This window comes from Macaca fascicularis, chromosome 9, assembly GCF_037993035.2.
Source record: "Macaca fascicularis isolate 582-1 chromosome 9, T2T-MFA8v1.1".
NCBI lineage: Eukaryota > Metazoa > Chordata > Mammalia > Primates > Cercopithecidae > Macaca > Macaca fascicularis.
Window position 1 is genome coordinate 13,124,946 of NC_088383.1, and position 23,462 is coordinate 13,148,407.

The window sequence follows — 23,462 nt, forward strand, 5'->3', positions numbered from 1 at the left end:
ACTATAGGTGCCCACCACCACGCCCAGCTAATTTTTTTTGCATTTTTAGTAGAGATGGGGTTTCACCACGTTGGCCAGTCTAGTGTTGAACTCCTGACCTCAGGTGATCCACCCGCCTTGGCCTCCCAAAGTACTGGGATTACAGGTGTGAGCCACCGTGCCCAGCCAAACTCGCATATTTTCATACATTGTCACCTTTTACAGTGAATAAAATTTATCATACTTTACAGTAGGCACTGCAATAAGTTCTGAAGAACTATATGAATATATTGATAACAAGTATGTTTTTAAAAATGTATATTGTTATACTAACAAAAATGATAAGTGATTTTTAGAGTGGTAGAATACATTTTAATATTTCATCTTATCTTGTAAGATTAGTTAAGCCATGTTGAAGATAATGTTGCATTTAAAAATGTTATGTGGCATTTGAAAGGAGATGGAAGAGGGAAAGGCTGGCCCCTTGGGCATGGACTCACATGCTGACAGTGTGCTAGCATTTCCACTATAGAACAGTTCTTAGCTTTGACTGGTTCTTAGCTTTGCGAATCTGGAAAAGCAAGAATTACAAAGAGTTGATTAAAACTTGGGGAAGGCCGGGTGCGGTGGCTCACACCTGTAATCCCAGCACTTGGGGAGGCCGAGGCTGTTAGATTACCTGAGGTCAGGAGTTTGAGACCAGCCTGACCAACGTGGCAAAACCCCGTCTCTAGTAAAAATACAAAAATTATCCGGGCATGAGGCTGGGCGTGGTGTCTTAAGCCTGTAATCCCAGCACTTTGGGAGGCCAAGGCAGGCAGATTACAAGGTCAAGAGATTGAGACCATCCTGGCTAACATGGTGAAACTCCATCTCTACTAAAAATACAAAAAAATTAGCTGGGCGTGGTGGTGCACACCTGTAGTCCCAGCCACTCAGGAGGCTGAGGCTGGCGAACCGCTTGAATCTGGGAGGTGGAAGTTGGAGTGAGCCGAGATCGTGCTGCTGTGCTCCAGCCTGGGCAACGGAGCGAGACTCTGTCTCAAAACAAACAAACAAACAAACAAAATTGGGGAACTGACACACGTTAACCAAAGTCACAGCAGACTGATTGATAAGCCAGATTATTAATTTCTGGATCTGCAGAGGAAGATATGGTGTGCCTTTCCAGCAATTACTACTACTCAGAAAAACACTTAGCACACAGTACACCCTCAACAGATGTGAATGGAATTACTCCCTGTAGCTTCATATTTCTTAATATACTCACACTCATATTTCTTAATATTATCTCCATCTTTAATATTATTTCTTGACTTTCCGTTATGATGTTTGTAGGTTTGAAGATTTAGCTCTGTTATAGCCTTTTTATCTTTTTTTTTGAGTCAACGTCTCACTCTGTTGCCCAGGCTGGAGTGCAGTGGTGTGATCTGGACTCACTGCAACCTCTTCTTTCTGGGTTCAAGCAATCCTCCCATGTTATCCTCCTGAGTAGCTGGGACTACAAGCATGTGCCACCATGCCCGGCTAATTTTACTTTTTTGTAGAGAGAGGGTTTCGCCATGTTGCCCTGGCTGGTCTTGAACTCGTGGGCTCAAGGAATACACCCACTTGGCCTCCCAAAGTTCTGGGATTACAGGCATGAGCCAACGTGCCTGGCCTCTTTATCCTCCTTACAATTTTTGGTTAAATCAGTAGTCGATGTTTACAATATCGTGTCATTACCATTGACTACAGAGCCACATTGTGTACTATGATTATCTTTTCTGTTTTGAAATAACTTTGTTTTCCCTGGAACCAATAATCATGTTTTTAAAATGTGCTTTATTTTTTGTGTCTATCACTAATATCTTACAAATGTTGCAATAGATGGGTTATAGGTCTTTTAACTATTTTTCTAAACCTTCAAGTACAGTTCCAAACCTAGCAGTTGCGTTTTTCTTTTCCTGGAGATCTCATTTTAACGATCTTCCATTTTCCTGTTCCCGTTGGAGCTGGCAGTTCTGCAGGTCTGGTGTACAGTTGTCAACTTGGGACTTTTCTTCTGTGCTAAATTTTCTGTGCCTTGGATTCCACATCATTGTTTCTCTTGGTTTATTCAGTTTGCTTTATTGGAACACATGCTCCAGAATGCATAGGAGGAAACGCTTTTGGGTCTTTGCATGTCTGAAAAAATTTTTATTCTTCTCTTAGACCTGATGGGGAGTAGTTTTTTATCTTCATGTGGCAGAAAATTGCCCTCTGGTTTCCAAGACACAGCCCACTGTATTTTTTGTTTGTTTGTTTTTTGAGACAGAGTTTCTCTCTTGGAGTTGAGTTGCACCATCTTGGCTCACTGCAACCTCCGCCTCCCAGGTTCAAGCAATTCTCCTGCCTCAACCTCCGAAGTAGGTGGTTACAGGTGCGCGCCACCACGCCCAGCTAATTTTTGTGTTTTTAGTAAAGATGGGGTTTCTCCATGTTGGCCCGGCTGGTCCTGAACTCCTGACCTCAAGTGTTCCACTCGCCTAAGCCTCCCAGAGTCCTGGGATTACAGGCGTGAGCCACCATGCCCAGCCCAGAATGACTCTTGAAGCCAGTCTGAATTAGAGGAATGGGAAAATAAATGCCATTTCTAGATGGGAAGAGTGGCAAAGTCACTCTGCCAAAGGGTATGTCTAAAGAGATTGGAAGCGTGGCTGGGTGCGATGGCTCTCGCCTGTAATCCCAGCACTTTGGGAGGCTGAGGCAGGCAGATTACGAGGTCAGGAGATCGAGACCATCCTGGCTAATATAGTGAAACCCCGTCTCTACTAAAAATACAAAAAATTAGCCGGGCATGGTGGCCAGCGCCTGTAGTCCCAGCTGCTTGGGAGGCTGAGGCAGGAGAATGGTGTGAACCCGGGAGGCAGAGCTTGCAGTGAGCTGAGATCACGCCACTGCACTCCAGCCTGGGCGACAGAGCAAGACTCTGTCTCAAAAAAAAAAAAAAAAAAAAAAAGATTGGAAGCATTATTGTGTCATTTTTGCCCATTTAAGGTATTTTTTTCTCCATTTATTGTGTTAAGTACGTGGTGAGCCCTTTCATTCTAAAGACTTATATTTTCCTGTTTTGGGCTATTAAAAAAGAATCTTTGATAATTTCCTCTAATTTCTTGCTTCTCTTTCTGAACCTCCTATTATTTTGGTGTTTGATCTTTTGGCTTAATTCTCTGAATTTTGTTATTTCTTCTCTATTTTCTCTTTCCTTGTCTTTTTTATTCTAATTCTAGGTAATTATTTTTCCATTCTGTTGAATTTTAAAATTTCAACTGTCATGTTTTCAGTGTCTACAAGTTCCTCTGTTCCTTTTTTATAGCCTCCTCTTCTCCCTTAATGGATGTGACATCTTTTATTATATTTGAGGGTATTAATGATTTTTAAAAATATCTTTCATCTGGTCCCTTTATTGTCTTTTTTTCTTCCATGCCCCTTTTTTCTCTCCTTTTTGAAAACACTTTTCATCTTGGAGTTTTTCTTCTGTTTTCTAATCATTGTAGGCCTTCATTCATATTTAGGAGTGAGGAGGACACACACAGACAGACCTTTGCAGACTTTGTGTACCTGGGTGGAGCTTGATGCCTGAGGGTGCCAGCAGGCAGCAAGCATTGATGGAAGGTTCCCAGATAATGGTGTGTCCTCTGGGGTTGCTCAGTTTCTGCCCGGAAGAATCCTTTAATCTGTCTGTGTTGTGGGAGCAGGGTGGGAGGAAGGGGACTAGGGGTCGCAGTGTTCAGTTTGACTTTCACATAACTTCTCACCATAGTCCAGTCCAGCATATCACCCCCGTATTCATCTGGGCCGTTGTGTACCTGAACCCTCCTGAGTTCATTTTTTCCAGAGAATAAATCTGCTTACCAAAGGGGCTGAGGAGGATTCGTTGCTAGGGTGTGCAGGGCAAGGAGATGGATGTGTCTCACTGCTCCCTGGATGGCCTTCAGAGCTTCAGTTCCATGTTCCAAGATAACTCTAAGTTCTAACCTGTTGCTCCTTGACTTATCCCTCCCCTTGACTTTCTGTTTTCCAAACTGTTGTTGCCATCTTTCTTCTATGGTTGATTCCTTTTCACTTAGCATTGTCCTTGGGATCTTTCCTCTCACTTTAGTAGAGTTTCCAGAGGGAACATAGAGATAAAAGCACATGTTTAACCAGAATCTTCCCCTTCCTTTTCCTTCTTTAGTCTTTGCATAACTGCTATGCTGGTTCTTACGATTATTTTTCTCAATGATATGAGTTCTTCCTAGGCTAGTTATTTGTACTTGTGTGTTGAGGAGGGGCCAGGGTGGTGTTCTGAGTCTTCCTTCTGGGTTCTTTCAGCCTCTGATTCCCTCTAGGCAATGAAGGTGAGCTGCTGGGTGGCCCTTTTCAGCCCTTGTGTTGCAGGTGATCAGCGACTATCTGGGGCTAGTGATGTGGGTAGTAAGAAGAATTTACCATGATAGTTGGATGTAGAGAAAGGCAAATTTATTAGAGAAAGTATGAAAATATGTTGCGAGGGTACAATGGGCAGGTCAGCAAGAAAGGAGCTGACTGTGGGGAGACAAAGGCTTGCTGGGGATTTTTATAAGATAGTATTTGTGTTGTGCCCTGAAGAAGGCTTTGTGCAGTATTGCAGTGAGCTCACTTGCCTTTTTCTATCCTTTGAGGGTCCAGTGATAGCTGGGCATGGAAAGATAGTGAGTTATCTGTGCAGGAAAGGTGTGTGTCCTGGACCATGAAGAAAGGCAGACTTAGAGCTTATCTGCCTTGTCTTTTTGCTTTCCCCTGCTCCCGCCAGTCCAACTCCTTTCCCCTAATTAGGACTCCACACCTTGCTTCTGTCTTCTTCAAAGACAGTGTGCCTGTTTATTTTCCCCTCTCTTACCCTTTGCTGTGGTTCAGTCTAGATCCAGAATTAATTCCTGACACCAGCCCGCACACCATGTTTTCATTGTGCAAAGAAAAGATTCTTGGTTTTGCCCCCAGAGTAGTTCCATCATCTGTGTAGACAGCTCTTCAGACATTCGCTTCTGGTGTCTTTCCTTATCCTATTCAATCTTCCCTTTCTTGACAGAACTTTCTCACATACTGAGTTTCAGAGTCTAGATGATTCTCAGTATTATCAGAGATGGAGTTTTTTTCTCTTTCCCTTGTTTTTAATGATACCTGAGAACAGGACAGAAGGGTTTTATTCTGTCAGCTCTTCGTGCAAGTGTACTCTCATTTATTTCTTTCTTCTTTTTCTGAGACAGGGTCTCGTTGTCTTGCCCAGGCTATAGTGCAGTGGTGCGATCATAGGTCACTGCAGCCTCAAGACTCCTGCGCTCAAGGGATCCTTTTGCGTCAGTGTCCTGTATAGCTGTGACCACAAGTGTTCTCTACACCTGGCTAATTTTTAATTTTTTGTAAAGACAGAGTCTCTGTGTTACCCAGGCTGGTCTCAAACTCCTGGGCTTAAGCAGTCCTCCCATCTTAGCCTCTCAAAGTGCTGGAATTATAGGTGTGAGCCACCATGACTGGCCTTATTCTCCAATTTTAAGGCTTTCATTTTTATTTATTTATTTGTTTGTTTATTCATTTATGTATTTTTGAGACAGTGTTTTATGTTGTCACCCAGGCTGGAGTGCAGTGGCATGATCTTAACTCACTGCAGCCTTGACCTCCCATGTTCAAGTGATCGATCCTCCCACCTCAGCCCCCAGATAGCTGGAACTATAGACACATGCCACCTCGCCCAGCTAATTTCTGTATTTTTTGTAGAGACAGGGTTTTGCCATGTTGCCCAGGCTGATCTCTACCTCCTGAGCTCAAGCAATCCACTTGCCTCAGCCTCCCAAAGTGCTGGGATTATAGGTGTGAGCCACCACACCTAGCCTAATTTTAAGGTTATTTTAAAACATATACTCAGTACCCCTAAATTAGGACCACACAGGACCCAAGTCCTTTTCTTGCTTGATGTTTGTTTGTGTTTTTTTAGGGACGATCCACCAACACATTCTCAGCCAGACAGTGATGATGAAGCAGAAGAAATACAGGTTGGTACCAAATAAAATAATCTGCTCTGTAGACTGTTGTAGTTTAAATGATCTCTGAGATGGTTCTGACTTTTAGATCTTATCTTACATCTGATAAAATGAGAAATTACATGAGAATCTTACTTTGACATATATCTTCACATATACTCTCTGTTCAGGAAAAGATGTCTCCATTTGATTTATAATTTTTAGATGGAGCACTGCTGTTTGAAGCCCAGTGCAGTATTTAAACGTAATGTTTTGTTTTTTCCTCTTTTTCATGCAGTGGTCTGATGATGAGAACACAGCCACGCTTACGGTAAGAGCACAGCAGACTCAGCGTGGGGACAGCCTCACACTGTCACACAAGGGTTAGCGCCAGGGTTTAAGTGCGTACCTCTCTAAATTCCTAGTTAGTCGCCATTTCATATATTATTTTTCCTGTGGGCTGTCGTTTTTATTTTGAAAAATGACTTGAAGCCTCATTTAGCAGGCAAACATGATTTGCCCTTTTCCCCTTTAATTGCAAAGGAAATATTTCGAGTGCATATTTGATGCCTTGACTTATTTCTGTTAAGCTCTGATGCTCTGCAAGAAGGAATTACACCTAACGTTAAACTCTGAGATTCCTATATCTCTGAAACATAAATTAAAGTGAAAATCTGTATTTCCTTATTCAAGTGTATTTATTTATATTTAGTTAGTTAGTTATTTTGTTTGTTTATTTTTGAGACAGAGTCTTGCTGTGTTGCCCAGGCTGGAATGCAGTGGTGTGATCTTGGCTCACTGCAACCTCCACCTCCCAGGTTCAAGTTATTCTCCTGCCTCAGCCTCCTGAGTAACTAGGATTACGGGTACCTGACACCAAGCCCGGCTAATTTTTGTATTTTTAGTAGTGACAGGGATTCACCATGTTAGCCAGGGTGAACTCGAACTCCTGACCTCAGGTGATAGGCCCGCCTTGGCCTCCCAAAGTGCTGGGATTACAGCTCTGAGCCACAGTGCCTGGCCTCAAGTATATTTAAATGGCATAAAAATTATTGTTTCTTTCAAGCGAGAGTAGAGAGGTATGTGACTTTTACCAGTGTTTTACATAAAAATGTAGAGGTTATCAAGCATATCACAGTGTTTTAGGATAAGAGTGCCGTTGTGAAAGTTAACCTGAAATTTTTTAAATGAAGATATTTTTAAAGGAGTGGGTGAAGCAGATGTTCTGTTTCTAAAAATAGGTGAACGAAACTCCTCATACCTTGAGTTAAAAGGGAAAGATTTTTAGTGAAACTCCTTACAAGTAAATGTAAAGGCAGAAATATAGAAAACCAGCTTTGTGGGAGGGTTTGTTCTAATCTAGCTCTAAATAAGAAGATACTTGTTTATTTTAATGAGAGATATGATTGCCGAGGTAGAAGAAAAAAAAAAGAAGTGGAGCTGCTCAAAACTGACATGTTTCTTTAGGTGTAAAAAGGGAAGCCTGCCAGCAGATGCCTAAGTGGAAAGTTCGCATGTTTCATTTACTCCAGATGCCATTCAGATCACTCTCATTTTATGAAAATTCCATTCCGTGTCATGTAAATGTTACTTATCTGCCATACTCAGGCACTAAACTGGATTCTGTGAGATGAACACAGATGAATATGATTTGATTCTCACCATTAGGGAGTTTGTAAACCAGGGGAAAGGTGACACAGGCAGGGGGAGATGACAGTGCTGTCAGATCAGAGAGAGTAGTTAGAGCTGAGGACACCAGAATGCCTGACAGGACAAGTGGTATCTGACCGGATCTTAATAGTGGTGGGGAGTATCAGTATCAACTCGTTTTTAAATATGTATAGATGGGCCTGGCGCGGTGGCTGACGACACCTGTAATCCCAGCACTTTGGGAGACCAAGGCGGGTGGATCACTTGAGGTCAAGAGTGACCTCACATCTGACCAACATGGTGAAACCCCGTCTCTACTAAAAATACAAAAAGCTAGCCAGGCATGGTGGCAGTCACCTGTAATCCCAGCTACTCAGGAGGCTGAGGCGGGAGAATTGCTTGAGCCCAGGAGGTGGAGGTTGAGTGAGCCAAGATTGCGCCACTGCATTCCAGCCTGGATGACAGAGAGAGACTCTGTCTCAAAAAAATAAAATAAAATAAATATGTATAGATGATAGATACAGCAATTAATAATATAAAGGGGTGTGTGTGTGTGTGTGTGTGTGTGTGTGTGTATTTACCAAACTGTGTTCACTAAGAAGTTTTAGAATCATTGACATGTAACATCCTGGTAGCAGTGAGCACACCTGATGCCTTGATCTTGGTTTCTAAATACCAATCTCCACTAAACAAAATTGAAGCTTCTTGGAGATATTCCGGACTTGGGTTGGGAAAGTAAAAATGAGCCTGCAACAGCCTGTGCCAGGAACTATGGAAGTGCTGAAACAATGATGGGACATGACAAAAAGATGCCAGAAGCCAGCTTTGGGCTCTCGTGTCTAAAAATATGAGCATCATAACAAATACAGTTTGAGCGTTCCTAATCCCCAACTTCAAAATCGAAAATGCTCCAAAATCCAAAACTTTTTTAAAAGACTGGGTGGTCTCACTGTGTTACCCAGACTGCACTCAAACTTCTGGGCTCATGTGATCCTTCTGCTTCAGCTTCCTGAGTAGCAGGTACTGCAGGTATGTGCCACCATGCTTAGCTCCCAAAACTTCACGAGCACTGACATGACACCACAAGTGGAAAATTCCACACCTGACCTCATGTGACAGGGACAGCCACAATGTATGTGCATAACCCAGCTCATTCAGCCTCCCCAAGGGAAAATGAAATTACCTTCAGGCCATGTACATAAGGTGTATATGAAACGTAATGACTTTTGTGTTTAGATTTGGGTCCCATCCCCATTATGTATCTGCAAATATTCTGAAATCCAAAACACTTCTGGTCTTACCCATTTTGGATGAGGGATACTCCATGTGTAGTAATAGGAATAGATTATGACCTATTGACTAAAATAAGCATTGCTGATCCCATAGTGACATACATAAGTGATTAAAAAAGGTGGGGAAAAAGGAAGCTTGTTTTTATGGTAGTAAAGGCACTAACTAATACATGTAGAAGGAATGATGGAATTAGGAATTACTATTTGGCAACCATGGTAATAATATTTGATTGAATAGATGCTAAAACTAGTGGGTGAATATACAGTGAGAAAGAAGATATTTCCATCTTCTCAAAGTATCTTCACCCAAATTACTTACTATTTGCGCAAAGGAAAAATAGTAATGTTACCATGGAAAGACCTGGCAGCCAAGTGATCAGTATTAACCTCGACAGTGACAGAACAGACCTGTCATGCGTGCCTCCCGATACAATGCATGGGAAGGACACCACCTGTCACAGCTGCACAGCCTGAGTCCACTTGGGAGGAGACATCCAACAGACTCAACTTTTAGAAATTGTATAGAGTAGTTGCCCAGAACTTTTCAAAAACATCAAGGTCATAAATGGTAAGAACAACAGAGAGAGGAACTGCCACAGATTGAAGAAGATTATAGAGACCTGACAACTAGATTTAGTCCATGATTCTAGCTAGACTGGATGCCTGGACCAGAAAAAAAGTTTCAATTTTTTTTTTTTTTCTGTAAAAGATGTTATTAGAACACTTGGCAAATTTTGAATAAGATCTCTATTGTGTCAATGTTAGTTCCCTGATTTTGATAGATAATTTATAGAAAATGGCAAAAATCATGACTCATATAAAACTCTTTAATGCATGTTGAAGACGTTAGTTAACGCATAAGGGAACCAGACGTTAGAACTGGTTCAAAAGAGAATCCAAAGAAAAGTTATATTTGTAGATCAGGAATATTGAAATAGGTATGTAAATGAGGCAAAACTGGTTTTGCCTCCCTGCAGTATGGGAGAAAAGACAATTGGACCTCTTCCAGATGAGATAGAAATTACATGTCCATAAGAATTAGTTCATGTCACTATCACTTACCTAGAATTTGCCAGGTTGTAAAGTAGTTCACAGACCTGGCTAAAAACAGATAACCTAGAAGATTGTGCTGTATATAAACAGTGCATAGGCTTCCACTTCAGACTGTGCATAAACTTTCTATAATTTAAATTTGTTTCAGGATTCTTATGGCAGGTTATCCTAAAGTTGAGTAATTTTGAGGATTTGAGGGAACTGATCACATCTCTTAAAAGGCATGCACATAAAGTAATCCTTAGATGTCAAGCTTTATGGGATAGGAAAAGGAAATTGCTCTATCTATGAAGGTTGAATCGTTTCGTGTTGTAAAGTTTGTGCAGCAATGCCATTCGTAGGAAGTACTGCCAGTGCCCATCTCACAGGAGTGGGGTTTATGGCTAGAGCGGTAGGGGAGCCAAGTCAGCCGCTTCAGGCAATTATAAGGAAATGGCCTCCCATAAATCATAATTGCTTTGTGTGGGGAGAGATGAATGGAAAATCAAGGACTCAGTGCTGCTGTTCATTCTGAAACCCTCTAAATTACTCTGGTTTCATTTCATGTGTCTAAGCTGAAGTCGTCTAGTGGAAAATAGATAGAGGGGCAGCCGATCAAGTAATTAAAAGATACTGTTATTAACCAGTCTAGAGGTCAGATTTATCTGTAGCAGAAAGAAAGGCAGCCTAATTGGGCCTTAAGCTCTCATTTTTCTTCCCTAACCTTTTGCTCAAAGCTGTTTCTTGGTTTGGGGGATATATGACCATGTTTTAAAACGCATTTCTTTGGTCTTTTCTCAGACTCTTGTCACAGTTTTTTCTCTCACATAGCTGGGTTAGATCTTGGGGATCCACATAACTATTTGATGTAATCTTGAATGTGTAGTTTAGTTAAGTCAAGATGTAGTCTTTTTTTTTTCCTATGGAAGAAGTTGGTTACTGGATTTTTTTCAGAACTTATAGTTGCCCTATAGGGGGCAGCAATCCTCTTTACAGGATATAATGAAAATTAATGACTGCGTGTAGAATCTGTTAATGTTTTTGTTTTCTTATGTCTTTTGAGGTCCCCACTTCCCCCTCTCTTACTTACCTTTTTTCTTGCTTATGTCCACAAGCTCCTGTGATCGTGACAGGACATAATGACATCAGGCTTAAGTTCCTGTTTAGCAGCAGTATTTCTATTCACTTCTGAGTTGAAACAAACATACAGAATGTTTTGGTCACTTGCTTATAGAAAATATGCATTTTTAAAATCATCCAAAAAGGAAAGAACGTTTTAACTTGACCGAGGTTCAGATTTTGAGTTTTGCTTGTTTTAAAACGTGTCTGGAAATAGCAGTGTTTAAATAGTTTGCCACGTCATTTATTTTTCATTGTCTCTGTGGCTTTGGGGGATGCTGTATGTCTAGGACTCTCCCTACAAGTGGAAGGGCTTCGAGCTCTTCAAGCAGGGATGTTATTTCTGACAACTGGAGTATTGGTACAGGTGATATTCTCTTTTCTCTTGATGAATACTCATTTTACGTCGGTGTACAGAGAACCATTCATTCCTTCCTCACATCCTCAGAAGCCTAGTGGTTGTCATTTCAGCTTTGCAGGCTTTGATTGTCTGAAAAATGCCATTTAAGCAGCTGATTATTTTATTTCTCTTTTTGGTAAGTGTACTTGATCACTGATTTTATTTCGCTGAGTTCAGAAATTCTGATAGTAATTTGTATTCTAAATTCTGTTTTTAACACCCTCAGCTATAACCTTGAGATTTTGATCTTGTTTTCCATAGATACTGTGATGATATTGACGTACCCAATGATTTCTTCTCTCCCTGTAGGCACCAGAATTTCCTGAGTTTGCCACTCAAGTCCAGGAAGCTATCAATTCCCTCGGGGGCAGTGTCTTTCCTAAGCTTAACTGGAGTGCCCCAAGGGTAGGAACACATAAGTAATTCTCTTACTGTTTAAATGTTCTTTGTTTTGCTATTTATTTCATTTCATATCCCTACAGAGGGTCTAATTATATTCCTAATTCCAGGAAAAATACCGTGGAATTTATTATTAATTTCCCTCTACTATTTTACCTTCCGGATTTTGCTATACACTTTCCTGGGGCTGTGAAACATGTATTCTGCCAAAAGGTAGTTTCCACCTCCTGTGTTGCTGATTGTTTTAGAATTCTGAGGAAATTCATACTCTGCCCTTTTCAGAAACGTGCCAAAAAATTTTTAGCTATGTTCCACTGAGCTTTGTGCCTACTTTGCATTTGCCTTCCCGTCTTTTGTTCTTATGTATGAGACATTTACCGTTTAAAGTTGTAGTGGTTCAGAATAGCTCACCTCCTTCTCTTTCAGATTTGATAGATGTTGGTGTAATAGCTCCAGCCGCCAAAGTTCAGGTGTTTGGCTGCCACTCCCCAGAAACGGGAAGGGTGGAAATTGATGTCCCTTTTCTTGGAGAGTAGCTGGTCAGACTATTTCTTTACCACCTTAATCTTGTAGCCAAAATGTCAATGTTTCTGACACTTCATTTTCCTCTCTTCTATTATCAGTAAGAAAAACATGGGGAAGTACTTAGGCCTGGGCTGAAATGTGAGGACCCTGGCATCTCAGTGCTCGTAACCAAGTGTCTGAAATGCAATGGTGGTGGTCTTTGCTGTTAAGCATAATTTAACATTTGACAGTGCTGCTAACATTTACTTGACTTTCTTGTTTAAACCCTTGAGGTGATATGCATTATTGATTTTGTTATAGGCCTGAGCATTCGTAGCAGCCAACATGGAATATGGACTAAATAGCATGTGCTTCATTCTTTAGGATGCGTATTGGATAGCAATGAATAGTTCTCTGAAATGTAAAACCCTCAGCGACATCTTTCTACTTTTCAAGAGTTCTGATTTCATCACTCGTGACTTCACTCAGCCGTAAGTATCTCTTATTCTCTCATGTCAACAGTTTCAGTATTTGTCCAAATTTTTCCGTAGATGAAATTCCATTACTTGTAGTACTATTATAAATCACAGCTCCATATAACAAAGCTATTTCATATTGCGAAAATGACCTGTTAAAGCAAATCTTTCTTTTCCCTTTATAGAAAATAGTATATAATAAATATCTGAAAATATTAAGGACTTTCTGTATCTCTGCTTATTAATCATTTCAGTAATTTTTTTCCTGTTATAAAACTGATAAATGTTTATCATAGAAAAGCAAAACTACGGATTACAGCTAAATAAAAACAGGAAATATAAAAGCACTCATGACCCGGAGTGGTGGCTCACACCTGTAATTCCAGCACTTTGGCAAGGAAAGACAGGTGGATCACCTAAGGTCAGGAGTTCAAGACCAGCCTGGTCAACATAGTGAATCCCCGTCTCTACTAAAAATACAAAAAAGTAGCTGGGCGTGGTGGTGAGTGCCTATAGTCCCACCTACTCGGGAGGCCAAGGCAGGAGAATTGCTTGAACCCGGGAGGCGGAGGTTGCAGTGAGCCGAGATCGCAGGCCACTGCACTGTAGCCTGGGCAACAGAGCGAGACTCCATCTCAAAACAAACAGAAACAAAAAAGCACTCATGATCTTGACACAATTAGTTCTTATACTTCTAGAATTCTGTCTATAAATAAATATAAATATATCTCTCTACCTATATACAGAGTTTTTAATGGGATCCTATAGTTTGTATTTCTTTTTTTTTTGAGACGGGGTCACAGGCTGGAGTGCAGTGGCATGATCTCAGCTCACTGCACCCTCTGCCTCCTGGGTTCAAGCGATTTTCTTGCCTCAGCCTCCCGAATAGCTGGGACTACAGGTGTGCACCACCACACTTGGCTAATTTAGTATATTTTTAGTAGAGACAGGGTTTCACCATATTGGCCAGGGTGATCTCGAACTCCTGACCTCGTGCCACCTCAACCTCCCAACGTGTTAGGATTACAGGTGTGAGCCACCACGCCCAGCCTATAGTTTATATTTCTTAGTAGGCTGCTTTTGCACTTACAGTGTGACGTCATTGCATGTCTAAATTCATCATTATTTTCCATTCCCTTAATGCTGCGCCTCTGGAGAGCTGTAGCATAACATATTTGACCCACCCGCTGTTCTTCCAGAGCTGCAGTGAATATCCTTAAGCTAACCCTTGGTGCACTCTCCTAATTTTTTCCTTAGGATAAGTTTCTAGAAGTGGAATTGCTTTGTTTCTTTCCTTTGCCTGTCACTCTATAGCTAAAAAATTTGACAGTGCAGTCAGCGTTGTAGGCAGACGGAATACTTGCCCTGCTGAGCCGCAGGTGCTCTCTTTATGCTGCTTCTGTTGTCTTCAAATAGCAGCTATTTTTCTAGGTTTCTCTTGCTGTCACATCTTAAACAGACCAGTTATCTCAGTTAAACTCATCTTTAAACTGACCTTTAAAGCATATCAGAGAACCTAGAAGCAGCAGCATGAGGGTGAAAATCTTGTATAAGCATGCCACTTCCGCCCTGTCCAGTTGAGTTTCTCCTGCCAGTTCATTCCATTTCAGACTCAAATCCTTTTTTTGAAGTAGATCCTGGCGTGATCACTACATGACAGTCATGTATCAACTCTGGCGTCTGAGCTGTGCAGCTTGGACGTATGGTTTTAGTGTTATTATATTGATTAAAGAAAAGGAAGTTAAGTAACCATCAATGAGTGTGGTTGTATTACATTGTGTTACATGTTTACTGTATAAGGATTTTACCTGTATTAGTAGTTCTAGTTTTATAGAAAAAAAGTGTGTGTGTGTGCACATCTGTGTCTGTGTGTGTGTGTTTAATAGAGATGGGGTCTCACTATGTTGCCCAAGCTGGGCCTCAAACTCCTGGGCTCAATTGATCCTTCTGCGCCTGACCAAGTGTTGGTTTGACATTCAGTTGTCAACCCTCTGGTTGTGTTGGCACAGGTGTTGGTAGTCTGTTTTAGTAACCAGTAGTATTTTCATTCTAGTAGCTACCCTCTGAAAAGTAGAACAAAGTTGTGCCTCTTTTTCCCGTTGGAAAGCTTTTTGACATCTAATGCTTTAAGATGTCTTAAAATATGTTACACTGAAAATACTGTCTACTTGATAATTCAGCTGGTAAGAATTTTTATTTTGAGATGGAGTCTCACTCTGTCACCCAGCCTGGAGTGCAGTGGTGCGATCTTGGCTCACTACAACCTCTGCCTCTAGGGTTCAAGCAATTCTCCTGCCTCGGCCTCCCGAGTAGCTGGGATTACAGTGGCATGGCTACCATGCCCGGCTAATTTTTTTTGTATTTTAGTAGAGACGGGGTTTCACCGCATTAGCCAGGATGGTCTCATCTCCTCACCTCATGATCTGCCCGCCTAGGCCTCCTAAAGTTCTCGAGTTATAGGCGTGAGCCACCACGCCCGGCCATGCCCAGCTAATTTTTGTATTTTTAGTAGAGAAGGGGTTTCACCATGTTGGTCAGGCTGGTCTTGAACTCCTGGTCTTGTGATGCTGCCCGCCTTGGCCTCCTAAAGTGCTGGGATTACAGGCGTGAGCCACTGCGCCTGGCCCTGATAAGGATTTTTATATGCCTTTAGTGTCAGTTGCAGTGAGAGTGGGAAGACACCTTTGCCTTTCCAGAACTAACTATAAACTGCTTTTAATTCTGAGGCTGATGTTTTTTTTAAATCAGCTTTGCGATTTAGTGATCAGCTGCCTCCTCTTAAGCTACGTCTTGCTTTTTATCTTTGTTTAACTGATGTTCCAGTGGATGGTATGAATAATAGTCTGTTGTTTCGCGTTTTGTACTTTTTGACTTTTGCATGGCAAGGAAGTGAAATCAGCAAGTGAGTTTGAGGCCTTGGATTTAGAGTGTTTACCCACAGAATGCCATCCTTCTGCTATTATAAATAATTGGGAGTTGGCAGGAGCAAATACCAAGCACTGGGCTTTCAGCCTTTTAGCTGGGCACCACTAATGTGTCACTTTGTCTAGAAATAACTGTTAGTAGTTGCTTAGCAATTAATAAATCAGTTGCATAACAGAAAGTGTTGCCATCACATAAAAATTCCTTGTTGATAGAACTCATTAAAGATGAATGTTTGTCACAAAGGCCTTGAAGAGCTCTTGAAAGATTAAATTAGGAGTATAGTTCCTTAGATTGGACAGGATCATATCAGTGATCTAACCCTTTCCTTCTGTAGATTAGAAAATCGAGGCCTAAATCTGTTCAGTGATTTGTTCAAGATCCCACAGCTAGTTAATAAAAGCTAAAACCAGAATATAATTTTAATAACACCATTTTAAAAGTTCTTTGTATTTTCACTTAATAAAGTTATAGATTCATTCTTTCCAAAATACTTCCTATTAAAATATTAGATAATAGAAGAAAACATTTAATTTACAATACATAGTTATATATAATATGTATAAAGTTATATAACATAAAAATGAGATTATGTTGTTTTTACTATTTTGAGGCTTGACTTGACAAGAAAACAAATATGTTACAGTCAGAATTGCGAGTTAACAGAAGCCGAAAATAGCTTACACGCGGGATTTAAAAAAATACATTATTTAAAGAGGAGTCTGGAGATTGGATATTTTTAGGAATACTCGGTGGCTCACCAAGGTCGCCAGGAACCCATGCTCTTTCAGGCCCTTTCCTTCTGCCATCCTTGACGTAGTGGCTTGGTCTTTGGGTTTCTCACCTAATGGTTAAAAGATTGCTGCTACAGTTCCAAGTATCTGTCACACGAAGACATGACCATATCTCAGCCAAAAACAGGAGGGGTATATATGTTTCCTCTCATTCTTTTCTGTAGGCGAACGAGTAAAGCATTCCTGGAGGCCTCCTGGGAGACTTCCTCTCAGCCCTCATTGGTCACAGTTGCCCAGCCTAATCCAGTAGTTGGCAAAGGGAGCAGAATTGCTGTGATTCGTTTAGATCAAGCTTGTCCAAGCTGCAGCAGCCTGGGACGGCTTTGAATGTGCCACAACCCAAATTCAGAAACTTTCGAACATCATGAGATTTTTTTTTGAGACTTTTATTTTTTAAATTTTTATTTATTTTTTATATCATCAGCTATCGTTAGTGTATTTTATATGAGGCCCAAGACAATTCTTCTTCCTCTAATGTGTCCCAGGGAAGCTAAAACTTTCGACACCCCTAGTTAGACCAAGGTTCTTGGCATGAGATGCATCAGCGTTATCCAGAGAGTTAGATGAAACACAGGTTCCTGGGCCCCAGGGTTTCTGGTCCAGCAGGCCTGGAGGGGGCTAAGCAGATCATTTCTAACCTGTTTCCAGGCAATGTGGATGCCACTGGTCCAGGCCCATGCCTTGGCTGCTTAGATTAGTCAGCACATGCATCCCAGGGATTAGAGAGGGAACCAGGAAGCACAAATGCTCCCAGCATCTGAACAATCCAGGTTCCATTGGACAGGCTGAAGACGGGAACCCTGAAGAGTAGACAGCCAGTATTGTCTCCCTGCCTATAATGTACTCGAGAACATTAATTACTGCTTTTTTCTTTCCTGTTCTTCAAATGGTTACTGTAGACAAAAAGCTTTAAAAAGTGGAGGTTGACATGACATGTGGCCGGGCGCGGTGGCTCACATCTGTAATCCCAGCATTTTGGGAGGCCAAGGTGGGTGGATCACGAGGTCAGAAGTTCGAGACCAGCCTGGCCAACATGGTAAAACCCCAACTCTACTAAAAATGCAAAAAAAAGAAATATGACACGTATAAATGTGTTGACTGTATTATTTGCCAAGATATAAACATTCTGTGTGATTAAACTTGCTGAGTCACAGGCTGCTTTCATTATTTTATTGTGACTTCAGTGGGCTGAGTAGACAAGAAAAAATTTTGATACTCAATTGGCATTTAGAAAAAGGGGCTGAGTGAGTGAAAAAATAAATTTGTTAATTGTTTCTCTGAGGGGCTCATGATGAAGGAGAAATACATTTGACTGGAGGTCAGGGAATTTGATTTGTCTTTTTAAAATTTTTTCAAGATGGAGTCTCCCTCTGTCACCCAGCCTGGATGCAATGATGCGATCTCGGCTCACTGCACCCTCCGCCTCCCACAGTCCCAGACTGACACTGACATGCTCATCACTGGATATGCTACATCTGCCCTCTTTTTTTTTCTTTTTTTCTGAGGCAGGGTCTTGCTCTGTCACCCAGGCTGGAGTGTCGTGGCGTGATCTGGGCTCTGCAAGTTCCGCCTCCCAGGTTCACGCCATTCTTGCCTCAGCCTCCTGAGTAGCTGGGACTACAGGCGCCCGCCACCGCGCCCGGCTAATTTTTTGTATTTTTAGTAGAGACGGGGTTTCACTGTGTTAGCCAGGATGGTCTCGATCTCCTGACCTCGTGATCTGCCTGCCTTGGCCTCCCAAAGTGCTGGGATTACAGGCGTGAGCCACCGCACCCGGCCCTTTTGTCCTCTTTCAGTGTGCAAAATATTTCGAACAACATGAGAGAAACTGTGTGTTGATTATAATTATTTATTTATTTACTTATTTTATTTTATTTTTATTGTTTTCTTGAGGGGAAGTCTCACTCTGTGGCCCAGGCTGGAGTCCAATGGCACGATCTTGGCTCACTGCAACCGCCGCCTCCCAGTTCAAGCAATTGTCCTGGCTCAGTCTCCCGCGTAGCTGGGACTATAGGCACGTGCCACCACACCCGGATAATTTTTATATTTTTGGTAGAGACAGGGTTTCACCATATTGGCCAGTCTGGTCTTGAACTCCTGACCTCAAGTGATCCACCTGCCTCTGCCTCCCGAAGTGCTGGGATTACAGGCGTGAGCCACCGCACCCGGCCTAATTATAATTAATAGCATGTCAGTCTGAAGGCATGTTCAGGGCACAATAAATATTCCTATTTATAGTTAGGCCATTTGCCTGGCAGAAAACTAAGGCTTGTTTAAGCTGAGGATGATGTGGGTAGTAATAAAAGAAAAAAATACGGCACTCATTTTATTTTATCTTATTTTTTGGTAAAATTATTTCCGTGCTTATTTTGCATCTGAGTAAAGACAACGAATGTGTAATTATCTGTCATTGACGTACACTGTGTATTTCCCCTTGTATTTTTTTTTTTTTCCAGTGGCTTTGTGGGAACAGGTAGTGTTTGGTTACATGGATATGTTCTTTAGTGGTGATTTCTGAGCTTTTGGTGCACCCATCACCCAAGCAGTGTACACGGTACCCAATGTGTAGTCTTTTATCCCTTGCCAACCCTCACCCTTTCCCGAGTCCCAAAAGTCCAGTGTGTCATTCTTATGCCTTTGTGTCTTCATAACTTAACTCCCACTTACAAGTGAGAACATACGATGTTTGGTTTTCCGTTCCTGAGTTACTTCACTTAGAATAATAGTCTCCAATTCCATCCAGGTTGCTGCGAATGCCATTATTTTGTTCCTTAAAAAAAAAAAAAAAACACTCTGATTAGTCATCAGTACTACTTAAGCATATTTCTTTAGTTTGGGGATAGAATATTTTTTATTTTCCTTTTTTTTCTTTCCTTTTTAAAAATTTGTGTCTGTAACATTGCTTTCCAAAATTCCTGTTAACTGGCTAATTTTAAAGTGTAGTAAAAATATGCTAGCATAATTTCATAGTAGCTTTCATCACAGTAGGGCTTTGGGATTTTGCTTTTTTTCCTTCGGAATAAAATCTTTGCTATTATTATACCTGAGAATTCTTTTAGTTTGCCACTTACATTGTAAATAATGTAACATTACTTAATCACATTTGTGTTTATTTTAGAATTTTCATAGCTGGCTAGAGTAACTATAATTATTCTGCCAAGAATTTGAACTTTGAATCCAACGTAAGAGCCTCCTTTCGGCTTAGACTACAAATTAGTGACTTTAGTTTAATACCACATTCTGTTGGTACTTTGTTGAAATTTTCAGTTAAAGAAATCTTCCAGGCCGGGCGCGGTGGCTCAAGCCTGTAATCCCAGCACTTTGGGAGGCCGAGACGGGCGGATCACGAGGTCAGGAGATCGAGACCATCCTGGCTAACACGGTGAAACCCCGTCTCTACTAAAAAATACAAAAAAAAAAAAACTAGCCGGGCAAGGTGGCGGGCGCCTGTAGTCCCGGCTACTCGGGAGGCTGAGGCAGGAGAATGGCGGGAACCCGGGAGGCGGAGCTTGCAGTGAGCTGAGATCCGGCCACGGCACTCCAGCCTGGGTGACAGAGCGAGACTCCGTCTCAAAAAAAAAAAAAAAAAAAAAAAAGAAATCTTCCAAATTAATGTTAAATACTAACCCAGGAAAAAAGTTTTAGGAATTTTTCCTATTGGTGGTGGTGGTGGTGTTTTTGTTTTTGTTTTTCTTGAGATGGAGCCTTTTTGTCGTGGGAAACGTGCTGAGTCCTCCAGTGACCTTGGTGGGATTCAGGGTGGCCAGACTGAGTTTTCCAGCTGAAGCTGTGGCCCTGAAGGCCATGCTTGGGGTCCAAGCCGCTCCAGTTTGATGCTTCCTTCCTTTTCCCTATTTCTTCCTTTCCCCAAGAATGGTGCAGACTTCCTGCTGAGGCCTGTAGTTGGTGGACAGGCATCTTCTGGCCCTTTTCCCAAGAACCTCTTACAGAGCTTGAACTGCAGCTACTCCTCAGAATAACCATTTCTAAAATATGGGCCGGGCACGGTGGCTCACGCCTGTAATCTCAGCACTTTGGGAGGCTGAGGTGGGCAGATTACCTAAGGTCGGGAGTTTGAGACCAGCCTGACCAACATGATGAAACCCCTTCTCTACTAAAAATACAAAAATTAGCTGGGCATGGTGACAGATGCCTGTAATCCCAGCTACTTGGGAGGCTGAGGCAGGAGAATTGCTTGAGCCCGGGAGACGGAGGTTGCAGTGAGCCGAGATCATGCCGTTGCACTCCAGCCTGGCCAACAGACTGAGACTGTGTCTCAAAAAAAAAAAAATATGTGTCTAGTCCCTATCTCGGACACTTTGGATTGGAATCTCTGGGGAAGTATTCTGAAAAATCATCTCAGTCCACTCTCTCATTTTCAAACCTGTGTTCTAGAAGCTCTGACACACCCTGAGGTTCAGCGTGCAGTAAGTAGTTAACTGAATATAAAGACAGGGAAGAAAAAGGGGTCTGACAAGTTGTCTACAGATTTGATTGAATAAAGAACTTTAGAAATCGCCCAATACCATCTGCCATTTACTGCTGAGGCAACTACGAACCAGTCCCAAAAGATAATTGACTTTTCTAAGATGAGAAAATACTAGTACAGAGCCCAAGGTCCTGATTGTGATTTTTTTACCTCTGGTCTATTGTTTCTTCTGTTTATTGGAATGTTTCCCTTTTCTCCTTATGTAGATTATCTAATTAAAATATTTCACTTGTCTCTATACTGGATATGTATACAAAAATAATTTTCTTTCTTTTTTTGAGACAGAGTCTCACTCTGTTTCCCAGGCTGGAGTGCAGTGTTGTGATCTCAGATCACTGCAACCTCCAACTCCTGGGTTCAAGGGATTCTCGTGCCTCAGCCTCCCAAGTAGCTGGGCTTACAGGCATGGGCCACAATGCCCAGCTAATTTTTGTATTTTTAGTAGAGATGGAGTTTCACCATGTTGGTCAGTCTGGTCTCAAACTCCTGACCTCGTGATCCGCCCACCTCGGCCTCCCAAAGTGCTGGGATTACAGGCATGAGCCACCGCACCCGGCCCCAAAATAATTTTCTTAAATAATAGAAAATGTGTAGTGGAAAGCTCTAGATACGTGTAGTACTTATCAATATGCTGATCCTTGGGGGCGAAAGGGCAGTTTTTTAAAGGATAAAAGTAATTAGTTAATTTTTATTAACTTGTGACAGTTCATGACCTTAATTTTTGAGCAGAGTCTCACTCTGGGCTAGAGTGCAATGGTGTGATCACAGCTTATTGCAATCTCAAACTCCTGAGCTTAAGTGATCTTCCCGCCTCAGCCTCCTGAGTAGCTGGGATTACAAGCATGAGCCTCCATGCTTGCTAATTTTTATATTTTTTGTAGAAGCAGGACCTAGCTTTGTTGCCCAGCTGGTCTCAAACTCCTGACTTTAGGCAGTCTTCCCACCTCAGCCTTCCAAAGTGTTGAGATTACAGGTGTGAGCCCTGTGCTCAGTCCTTAATTTTTATTAACATAAAATAACTGATAAGTTTAATTTTTATTGAAATAATTTTTAATTGAAAGCTAGTTTTCTAGTTTTAAATTATTACTCCTCAAGATAATGTACCGTTAAGTTAGTTTGATTTGAAGTAAGAGATTTTTGCTTTCCAGAGAAAAACTAGGTTGTTTTTAGGTTTTTTTTTTGAGACGGAGTCTCGCTTGGTCACCCAGGCTGGAGTGCAGTGGCACGATCTCGGCTCACTGCAACCTCCGACTCCTGGGTTCAAGCAATTCTCCTGCTTCAGCCTCCTGAGTAGCTGGGACTACAGGTGCACACCACCAGGCCTAGCAAATTTTGTTTTTTTTGAGACAGAGTTTCACTCTTGTTGCCCAGGTTGGAGTGCAAGGGCGCGATCTTGGCTCACCACAACGTCTGCCTCCTGGTTCAAGCGATTCTCCTGCCTCAGCCTCCCGTGTAGCTGAGATTACAGGCATGCGCCACCACACCCAGCTAATTTTGTATTTTTAGTAGAGACGAGTTTTCTCCATGTCGGTTAGGCTGGTCTCGAATTCCTGACCTGAGGTGACCTGCCCGCCTCGGCCTCCCAAAGTGCTGGGACTACAGGCGTGAGCCACTGTGCCTGGCCACGCCTGGCTAATTTTTGTAGAGACAGGGTTTTGCCACATTGCCCAGACTGGTCTCAAACGCCTGAACTCAAGCAATCGGCCCTCCTCAGCCTCCCAGAGTGCTGGGAGTACAGGCGTGAGCCACCGTGCCGGCTCTGCTCCCTCCCTTTCAGTGAGTCACCAAGTGATCTTGCTCCTGCCTCTACGCTTCTCCTTTCTCTGTCCACTCCCATTCCCATAGTTAGACCCTCATCTCCCCGAGGCTATTGCAGCAAGCCTTCAACCAGGTTTCTCTGCCTCCCACGCTGCCGCCCTTCCCCTAAACTGTCCAACACCATTATGCCATAGTGATACAGATTTAAAAAATGTTTTTAAACCCCTGGTACCTGTGAACACAGTGATGTTCTTAACGCCTAAATGGAATGATCTCCCTTGCGTACTTGAAGATTTTAGGGCTCCCCATTGTCTATATAATGAAGTCCAAGTGCCCTGGGTGGGCACACAAGGCCTCTCATGACCTGGATGCTTCTCTTTGTCCAGAGTTTCTGTCCAGCTCCATCTGTTGCAGTTCCCCCTTGCGTCCTGCGCTCCATCAGAGATGATCTCCTCTAGTTATTTGAATGCTCTGTGAGGTCTCTCACTGCCCTCCCTGCCTTGGCACGTTTCTCTGTGCTTTAAATGCGGACCCCTTCTTGACTACCGCTCCCCTCTGACACACAGCAGCCAGCCAGTCAGTTCTTCCTTGGTGCCGCGGAGCATTTTTTCTCCAGTGTGTTTAAAATTGTGTGTGCTTTTTAGCTTTC

The 23,462-nt window shown here is 42.1% G+C and overlaps 1 protein-coding gene across 5 annotated transcripts in view; it reads left to right on the forward strand.

Moving 5' to 3' along the window:
- CDC123 (cell division cycle 123) overlaps window positions 1-23,462 on the forward strand; it is a 55,043-nt gene that overhangs the window by 10,380 nt on the left and 21,201 nt on the right. For 2 of the 5 annotated variants that reach the window (XM_045399546.2, XM_065520276.1), the window contains 4 exons: window positions 5,954-6,011; window positions 6,277-6,309; window positions 11,781-11,876; window positions 12,759-12,865. In XM_045399546.2, coding sequence (XP_045255481.1) covers window positions 5,954-6,011; window positions 6,277-6,309; window positions 11,781-11,876; window positions 12,759-12,865 — 294 coding nt within the window. The remainder of the gene's footprint in view (window positions 1-5,953; window positions 6,012-6,276; window positions 6,310-11,780; window positions 11,877-12,758; window positions 12,866-23,462) is intronic. The other 3 variants (XM_005564623.4, XM_065520277.1, XM_074001019.1) reach the window with 2 other exon arrangements.